The sequence below is a fragment of the Pecten maximus genome, chromosome 4, assembly GCF_902652985.1.
Source record: "Pecten maximus chromosome 4, xPecMax1.1, whole genome shotgun sequence".
Taxonomy (NCBI): domain Eukaryota; kingdom Metazoa; phylum Mollusca; class Bivalvia; order Pectinida; family Pectinidae; genus Pecten; species Pecten maximus.
Genome location: NC_047018.1, coordinates 4,928,663 through 4,939,523, shown reverse-complemented (window position 1 = coordinate 4,939,523; position 10,861 = coordinate 4,928,663). Strand labels below are relative to the sequence as shown.

Sequence of the window (10,861 nt, the reverse complement as noted above, 5' to 3'; positions counted from 1 at the left end):
GATTTCATTCGGATAACTTCACTAACAACATGCTATCCTGATTAAGATACTTTGAAGATATAATGGAAACTGAGATCGTTCTCCATGAACACGTTTCCACGAGTTAAAAAAAACATAACTTACAGACTGAGAAAATGGGTTACACACCGAGTGCGAAAATGAAGACATTTGTATGAGAACGGCGTCGTACCTTGACGGACGAAAGCCCTCTGTACCACTGGAATCAATTAGACCGGTCCAATGGATCTCCTCATCGATAGCAATGCGGCGTGTTTTCCTCTGCCACTGTAGCATGTGTGCTGCGAGCAGGCGGGCGCGCTCTCTTACAACCTACCTGTAGTTCGGAGACCTTAGGTAAACTTTATCGGGACAGGCGATACACACCATTCATGTTTTACAATGTATTGAGAAACATACACGTACTACTTATTTGTAACCAAAGAGGTTGGTAGCGGGTGTATACCTATGGAGGGTACCGTCAGCCCTGCTGAGTTCGGACCGCCCTGCGCACGCTAAGGAGTGGCCACACTCAGGTGTAGGCCCCGTTACCATGCTACCTTTACACCTATACCGTGAGGAACACTTGTGTGAAAGCAATCGTGACCCCATGGAGCGCTGATCCTCTACTCATATTTGTTCCCAGATGGACAATGTATCGGTACAGAACGTTTCTCTCCACGGCTGGTGACTCCAGCAGAGTTTGTGTTAAATATTTGTTATTGCAAATAGTTCTACTGAGTTGAAACATTCAAACGATCAATATGAAAAACATAGATGATCAGAATGAACCATTTATGTGATTTAGAATGAAACATTCATGTGATTAAGATGAATATCTTGCTTTTTTTCCCTGTTTCATTCACATTTCTCTTCAGTTTTTGTACATGTGGTAATCAGAACCCTATTCGTAGGACAAAATACGGCCGAGTGCGTGGATTTACAGAAACCTTGTACGACGGTAAAAAGGTGGAGAAATACCTGGGAATTCCTTACGCCAGGCCACCAATCGGCGAGTTACGATTCATGGTAAGTTGAACATTTAAGTTATATTATATCGTATGGATTCGTGTTAAATATTGCTATTATGTTTGTCGAATTCGTTTTGCAGGAATCGAATCAATCGAACCATGAGATAAGGAAAAATACTATTTCTTTCCTGTGATAAGAATCAAATATAAACAGAATTTTTCAAATTCTTATCTTTATATGATAGGATCACATATCTTTATATAAAGAGACATTGATTGTCAAAAAGTTGTTTCCCCAGGAAATGACTTTCAGACGTTTATTATTTCAGTGTAAAATATATATCTCCCTAGACAAACGAACGACAATATCTTATGTTTGGTTCGATTCCAATAATTTGTACGGTCAGGTCGACTGTATATGTTTTAGAGAAGAGTAACACATACGTTTGTGGCCTTATACATAAAGATTTATGCAAACTTGGCGTGTCTGTGTGAGTACCGTGGCGGACATGGAATGACACTCCAGTGCAGCGTCAGACCCAGGACAATAGGCTTACCATTCCAGCCTCTTCTACAATTCTAATGGCTTCTACTGGTTCACGTGTCAAGTTCAGATTAGAAATCATTAAACCCTACTGTCGAATGTTTCCTGTCTCAACCAACATTTGGTCTGGAATACCGACCTATTGTGTAGTCATCCTCTTGTCAACCCTGCTGCTCCCGAAAGTAAAACCGACATCGCTTTTACTGTACATTAACTATATACAGTAATGACGATTAGTGGTGGGTGGCTTACTGTATATGGAACTTTAAGTTGTACAGAACTATATTAGATAATTATGTGAGTCTATACTGATTCTGCGACACTATACCAGATAATATACCAATGATACAGTTAGTGATACAATTTAAACAATGGTCCTTTGTCGGTATAACAATAGGACGACATGTTACCAATACACTGGAATTATATGATACAAAATGATACCTAACCATATATTACCAACGTAATGATATATATAGAAATATAAACCGCACGTTACCAATGTAATTACATATATATCGGTACACTGTAATTAATTACATTATATTGGTACCTAACCATATATTATCAATAGTTTATATGTAATTAACATATACACAAAAATGTACATACTTGTATATTACTAATAAAATTACATATACAAAATTGTATATGATCGTATATTGTAAATATAATTGTATATATAACGATATATCAACAATTTGATATATACGTCCGTGTAAATGTCCAGGCCTATACCCAGGAAATTTATATAATTGAGGAGAATTGAAGGCCGTTCGGACACCGTTTTCTACATTATTGAATTGATTAAACTCCATATATACGCCATCGGCTTTGATGTGGGGTCAAAGCGACTAGACAACAGAAAACAAATCACTTCCAATTGTCTTCATTTAATAATTTCTATGTATAAAATGTAAGAATTATTATCACATATAAACAGTGATTTGATAACCTATATAAGATAGCCAGACTGGAAGTGGGGGTTATCGACCAGTGACTACATTGGTACCGAGACTAGTGCTGTCACCACGAATAACGCTGTCACTGATTTGGGATATTTACCGCCTGTAGTACAAATAAGATACTTAAGATAAAGACAGGGTTATAAAAACGATGTCAGACAATGTCCAAGTTCTTACTACCTCTGGTATGTCATTGTTATTGCAGTCAGAACAATGGACATCTTATATTTCGGTAACGTTATTGTACGGTTATGAACATGTATCTCCGACTAAATTCAGTACACTTATTATAGAGATGACAAACGTTATCGAGACCCAGTATATCTAAAATGAAAACTAAATCGTGATAACGAGTCACATTAATCCTTTTATTAAAGGAATATTTTAAATCCATTTATTACAATACACGGAGCGTGTATGAGAAAAAAAGACACATTTTCTCAGACCATCCTCAAGTTTTTAACATCGACATTCTCTGATGTGACAACTCCAGGACGTCATTGTTTTGCTCGACACATTACGATAGTTGATCTACGTAACTAGATCAGTTCTTATGTTATCTGATAATCGAAGTCGAGGTTTATGTCGACTTCCATGTTCACATAACCAAATATTCAACGAAATAAAGCTCTGATTATTATATTAGATATCGGATTATTATCAATAAACATGAGGGAAATAGAGAATTTAGAATTTGGTTTAGTAGTGTTACAGCTAAAATCACCGACGGGAGAATTGTGATATGACTCTTGTTTCACGCTGTCAGCGTGACTGAGCGAATCATTAAACCTAGAAATATTAGACAGATTTATCCTCTGTACTTTTGATAGGTTAGTTCATAGTCACCTGGGATGGGTGCTTTGAAATTTAAGCAAACTCCAGCTCAAAAAATGTTTCCCGTTGATAATTGTGACGTTTCAACTGTAGTGATGTCATCGAGACAATTATAACACTTTAATTGTCATATCTAACCAAGATCGCCAATCCAGACCAAGATCGCCAATCCAGATGTGGTTATGAATTAGCCAATGAATGTACATGGCGGATTCCTTTTACAAACCTGGTAGACAGCCGGGGAATATTTGTAAGAATGTGTAAGTATCACAGCTCACGTGACAATCAAAACGTCATTTCCTGTACGGCGAAAACGGGGAAAGTACATCCGTCAAGAAGATTCTAATCTTATCACACTGTCAGTAACGAATCATTCCTGCTAGTTTAAGTTTAATTAAAATAAACAAAAACAACAAAAATCGTAGGAAATATATATAGCAAATGAAGTGTATTTGTATGACATTTATAATCAAATAAATGACAAAACGTCGATGTAAAACATATCACATTGCGTAAGTGCGTAATGCGATGTTTGTACTTTAAAGCCATGGCATTCATATCGATTATAAATGTCTCAAGACAGATCAATGGTTACAGATCTACCAGCGGAGCAGTCATGTGTTACTATTTAATGTCATTTTAACAAAACAGAAAAAAAATCAAATAATTGAGATAAAAGAGTCAAAACGTCTTCTTATATCAATAAACGAGGAATGTAATCTCTCTCTCTCTCTCTCTCTCTCTCTCTCTCTCTCTCTCTCTCTCTCTCTCTCTCTCTCTCTCTCTCTCTCTCTCTCTCTAGGATAAAGTTAAAGTGTCCATGTGACGGTAAATAATAATAAAATAAAAAGTCAAACACAGATATGTGTTTGACTTTTTATTTTATTATATATATCTATATATATATCGGGAAAAAAGTTGTGACGTAAGAGCAGCAAGAGCTGTGAAAGCGCCATAAAGTTCGTCGTTAGGTTTTTCGGCATAGCCGTCTAATTTTGTTTTGGCCCCGGATATGACGCGACAGGTGGCGTTCTGGTCAAGATGAAGTATGTGATTGGTCAATGTAGCGGTCAATGCAAAATGCAGATATACAGTTAAAAACGAAACAAAGTTAAAGGGACCTCACGGTAAACCAATATTTATTTTGTATTTTTTATCATATTATTGGGTATATCTTTTAAAAAAATAACCTTCTGAACAATAACCATTCGAATTCGATGATGTAGGCCTATGTACATAAAAACATCAATTATCAATTATTAAAAGGTTATCAAATATAATCTGAATATGCAAAAATTTGTGACATATACGATAAACGCATGCGCACAACAAACTAAAACACATGGAAACAAAAATGGCTTCCAATGTGAGTCGACTGCGGTTGAAAACGATAACAGCTTCCGCAATGAAGAGAATAATAGGAAAATGGGTCAAACACAATCCTAGAATTAAACTTGGGAAGCAATACAATAGACTGTAACAGTTCAAACATGAAAACAGCAGTAATACGGACGCCGCTCGTATTCTGCTTGATTGTTTGATAGTAGGTCATGACAATCTCGGTAATATTTACACAAACTCGTTAAGATTTCCACAAACTCGATAATATTTCCACAAACTCTGTAATAGTTCCACAAACGCGGTAATATTTATACAGTCTGTACCAGTACATCGCTACTGTCACTATACTATATGAACAATGTTGACACTTATTTACACATAAATATGTGTGCCGTAATATATACAGAACGTGTTTTTTAACATTTAAACCACTGTATAATATCGTTATCCAACTAACCCAGATGGAATAGATATATCGCCTTGTAAACTATCGTGTGTTTGTGCTGCCACGATTTCAAGTCTTATTATCACCAAAAATGATTCAAACTGATATAATTTTGTTATCCGTGCTGAAACTGCGCATTTATTAGTTACAATGTACAAATTGTAGTTCGTTAACTTATTTCACCAGTAGTTTTACATTATAACTACCAGCATTAAAACTATGCCGTTTATCTTTTTTAAAGATATATATATACACTAACGCAAATGACGTAGGAAGACAATTTGTATGACTCGTGACCGGGCCTCGTACTCACGATCTATGGCACCAAATGGCCAAGACAGAAAACCTCACAGCTTATACCGCAGCGCCATATCCGAGTTATATCATGTGACACAACGTTGTACCGGTATAACGGATATATCTGCTTAATAACTCTGTCAAAAGACGTTTGGAACTCTGTGTTCATCAATCTCGAACGCAATGGAAATAAACTGGATGCTTTATACGTGCGCGTGGGAACCTTATCACACCGCCCAGTGTTTAGATACATACAGTACCTAGATTTCGATCGTTTTTATGTTTTAGATTCATATCTCAGGTCTTAGATTGGAATTATTTGAGAAATATCGCTGCTTTCTAATCCCGTTATGTGTATTATATATTGTTTACGTCTGAGTAAAAAGCAGATATCCGAGAATTTAATTCCGAAATGTTTCGGTAAGATAATCTGAGTGTCTCACGGAGGGATGTGTATTAGCTCGCCCGTAGTTCCAGTCTTCGATAACATGATATATAATTAAAGGGTGCGTCTTTATCATCTAACATTTCTGCTTTTAAAACGTTTAGCGGATTTTATCTCACTGAGGTAAGAACTTAGAAATGTAATACATTCTACTTCTGCCGATATTGCAAGATACATTAATCCTCTTTGAGACCTTTTCATCAAAAGAAGCCCTTCGTGAAATATAATGTTGGCATATCTTGAAGTGTTACGGAAGTCCCTTCTCGTAAACCTGCACACCTCCAACACTAGTCTTGTAGTGGCCCATATATCTCACGCTTTCTATCACATCCGAGGTATGCTTCTACATTTAACTGTACTTAATGCTAGCACAACATATCATTAGTGTTAAAGACTCGCAGTATTCCCACAAACAACGTAACACTGCACCGAGACACCCCTCGTGTTACGTACGCCACGGTGACCCTACATTGACCGGTAACACTTTACAATTAGTTGTACATTTAAACTACTTACATTGAGACGACCAGGTCGGTGGGTAATCCCCTACTATTACGGTATACCGGTTTGTCACACAAGCCCTACAAGTTCACGTCACGAGTAACGATTTGAATAAAAAGGGATGACATGAAGTACAGTGGTGTTGTGTGTTATGAAACCAGAATTTCAAAATCTAAACATCTGAGAATTCCAAACTGGACGGTATAGATGGTAAAGTTGATGGCATTATATGCGCAGAGAAAGACGTAAAAAAGAAAAATATCAGTAGAGATTTATCATTGGTGTCAGAGTACACACAGTAAGCATTAGGGATTCACTGTAATCTTAGAGCGTGGTTAATGTACACGATAAAACGCCTAGATTCAAACGACCAATACAACGTTGTGAGCAATGCGTGGAAACGTTGGTCTTCAGACGGTGACGGTTCTCTTTACTTAGGACATGGTCAGCCACCGACCGTGTAATGCACACACATTTACCGGCTTGGGCATAGTAAACTACGGACTAAAGTATGATTCTAAAGTCCGGAATCCCCGAGGACATACGGTATGAGTATCATTGAGCTATAATGAACCTGTGATAGCTTCTGAAGCTGAATATTTATAGGAATAAACATCGTGGTCGAGGGCAATTACACCGTCTGATCGCTTAGGAGTCCTGTGTTTTATTACGATTAAGGAGTCTGGAATATGATGAGTATATTGATATATTTTGTGTATCTATATAAAATTAGACCAAGTCTGTCCAAAGCCACGTGGACGTATGGTTATCTTACTTTATAGAATTAGACCAAGTCTGTCAAAACCCAGGTGCACGTATGGTTAACTAACCATACAGAATTAGACCAAGTCTGTCCAAAACCACGTGGACGTATGGTTATCTTACTTTATAGAATTAGACCAAGTCTGTCAAAACCCAGGTGGACGTATGGTTAACTTACCATACAGAATTAGACCAAGTCTGTTCAAAGCCACGAGGACATATGAGTTATCTTACTTTATAGAATTAGACAAAGTCTGTCCTAAACTACCTTGACGTATGGCATGGGTTATCTTTCTTTACAGAATTAGACCAAGTCTGTCCAAAACCACGTGGACGTATGGTTATCTTACTTACAGACCACTCCGTTATCGCTAACCGTTAGACAAGTGTGGACGTTGTCCGCTAAGACAAGGAAATGTAGCAAACTGTGACACGATACTGACCGAGCATTACACGGAATTCTAACAGACACGAAGTATCGAATGACAGAGCTTATCACTATAAAGTCAGAGACACAATATGGTGTCTAGCCTTCTCATTCGCTCAGATAAAATAATTATAGCTGTTGTTTATCATTGGACTTGTTTCGTTTGATATAGATCCCGATATTAACCCCATAGTCCCCACTCCGAACACAGTTTTGTACAATACGACGGTCTTGGTTATACAGGGTATATGAACAGAAACCACACGGTCATTACTCCAATATCTAGATTCTTTGATTGCCATATCCAAGGTTTACATACATGTAGATCCTGGAAGTGAAGACACGCTGGTAACAAATTCCGGATGATCTCAGACGCTTGTAATCTACATAATTAAGCCAAATACAAGGGCCAAGAAAAAACCCAGAGAGTAACCACAATAAAACGAATTCGTTATTATTACGCCAAACCGCTAACACGAGGGGAAATATTGACAAGAAATAAAGATTTGCATGGAGACACTGGAAAAGTACAATGAAATATTAGCGTCTTCTTTATCGACGACATCCGGCGTGCAAATCTAGGTCACGACGACACCCGGCGTGCAAATCTAGGTCACGACGACACCCGGCGTGCAAATCTAGGTCACGACGACACCCGGCGTGCAAATCTAGGTCAACACATTATAACATTAATGATATGGACTGCGGGGACGGAACGATGACCGTTATTCTACTTTTACGGGTATATATAAAAAAACCTCGAGAAGTTCCGAGTTCCGATCTGTATCACTAATGATGTTTGCCCGGCTTGAATACTACCTTGGTACTACATGTAGATAAGGAGCGTTAGTCATGTAACATGTAACGAAACAGTCGCGAAATGACTTCTGATGAGACCTGTAACAGTTGAACTGATGCTCAACGATTTACGTTAATTTATTCACTAAAACATTTAAAAAAATATACAAGATTGTTGTATCATTGATAGAGTTCTATCGTGTGGTCAGTATTACTTTATGCATGTCATTTCCAGCAAAATGCAAGCATTATCGTGAATAATGCGATGTGTTCCTCCAAATGATGTGATATTACTTTGTGTTGTAGTTGATACAATCACAGTGATAATGATATGACAGTGGTTTGTATTGTAGTCGATACAATCACAGTGATAATGATATGACAGTGGTTTGTATTGTAGTCGATACAATCACAGTGATAATGATATGACAGTGGTTTGTATTGTAGTCGATACAATCACAGTGATAATGATATGACAGTGGTTTGTATTGTAGTCGATACAATCACAGTGATAATGATATGCTGACATTGTTAAATTGTTACGCGGACTATTTTGTCGCGGTAACACTGAACAACGGACTTTATCATATCAAAACGGGTTCATTCTAATACTTCTTTATGCATGTGGAATTGCATTAAATGTAAATTAACATTCGGCATAACGAAGAGAGATTGTAGCGTCTGAGTGAGATATAATCACACGATAAGTAAACTTAACGCTTGGTGGCACCGGAACAGTTGATTTAACTGGGAAGAACATCTAAATCAGACGGAAACATCACTAAATTCCACTAAACAGCGTGACCAAGATGATGTCAATATTGATTTGGGAAATTAACAAAGAAATGGAAATATGATTTCAACTTTGGATTTCTGAAGTCTTTAGGTATTCCAATCGATAATCAGCTAAAAACTGATTGAATCCTTCGCCGGTTTTAATTTATGCCAGAAATCTTGCCTGTTTAATTGATGCCAAGCCAACCTGATCTTTTTCAATTAATTCCCAACTAACCGTGCCGTTTTTAATTGATGCCCAACCAACCTTACCGTTTTAATTGATGCTAATCTTGTCCTTTTTTGATTGATGCCCTAACATCATTGGTACCCGAAACTTTGTCGTTTTGTTTTTTAGTTCACGAGCACCTTAGCGTTTAAGATTGATGCCTATTCACCTCGCCAATTACAATTGATGATCACACGATCATCTAACGTTAAGGTTATGCTATTTTCTTGTGATTATTATCAAGGAGTCATTAGCCGAATCCATCCTTCGTTGACTGTTTCAAACCCTTTCTCGGAACACCTCATTATGTCGCCTTGTGTACCAGCCCTGTATCAATGCATTTTGGCAGCTGGTAAATGCATGGTCCAAGGTCCCTCTCCTTCCGCACAGTACACAATCTGAGTCCAGTACCAAACCTTATCTACGGAGATTGACTGGTGACTGGCTGGAATATCCAGGCATCGAATTTGCCGGGTAGTACCGTCTTGTCGATACTCCTCATCCCCTCTGATGTTTGCTGCTCTAGTCGCATGATGCTGCTGGTGACGCGGAGGTTACCATCGTACCATTTTCCAAGGAATTTGATTGGGTTACCAACTATCGATGGAATCGTCTCTCATTGGACAGCTGGAATGCTGTGCTATCTTTCCCTTTCTGATGATGAGGCATCTCTACTTCTATGGTTTGAAGCGCATCCTAGCAAATGTTGCCGTTTCCTACAACCCAGTCAGTACCCATCGCGCCTGGACATGGGTTCCTGTCATACTGGTAAGGTCATTCATAAACCCTCTGCTTGGTAGTTGCTAGATATTAGTCTCGGTCTTTGGGCTCCTGATATCTCTTTCACCTGCCTTTATCAGCATGCTCATCCCTATTACGAAAACAATAAGTTGACTGATGATGCTGGTTTGTTCAATGTATCCTTAAAAGCCCGGAATCCCTCCTTTCTGTACCGACGTACCTACATACTGGTTGAACGCCTTGTTCGTTGTTGAACGCCCCGCCAGCATTGAGAAATAGATCTTCTCTTCCATGTTTTAGCAAAGAGATTGTCCTGAATTTACCGATGTCCTTGGAGTTTTCCTCTCTCAGTACAAAACATTCTTCTGCCTTTTTCCAATACTCAGCTAGGACTCCTTTCCTCCAAATGATCCTCAACAACAGCCATAGGCGCCTAAGTAGCTTTGGGTACTTCTTATATACCTTGTATGGTATTCCATTGGGCTCAGGGGAAGATGACGCTCTAGCTTTCCTCACCACGTCTAGGTGAGGATTGTTCCTTTCCGTTCATAGCTTCTTCTGGTTGTGGAACCTCCTCTACCCTCTCACCTAGTGATTCATCCCTCTTGGCATCACCATGTGTCTCACTTAAAAGTCTCTCAGTCACCTCTTTGGAACGAACAGGATAGTGTTCCTGATCTTTCCCCTTCTAAAACTGTTGTTGTAAACCTGTAAGGGTTGGCAACCAAAGCAGCTCTTGCCTTTCCTCCCTCCCTCCCTACTCTACGTATTCTTTGTTCTTTCTGTTGCA

General features: G+C 38.3%; 1 protein-coding gene across 1 annotated transcript in view; it reads left to right on the top strand.

Annotated features, from left to right (window-relative positions):
• The first annotated feature begins 331 nt into the window (after positions 1-331).
• Positions 332-10,861, top strand: part of LOC117325032 (cholinesterase 1-like) — a 211,260-nt gene continuing 200,730 nt past the window's right edge. Inside the window, exon 1 of the mRNA XM_033880934.1 lies at positions 332-1,026. Coding sequence (XP_033736825.1) covers positions 829-1,026 — 198 coding nt within the window. The 5' untranslated portion in view covers positions 332-828. The remainder of the gene's footprint in view (positions 1,027-10,861) is intronic.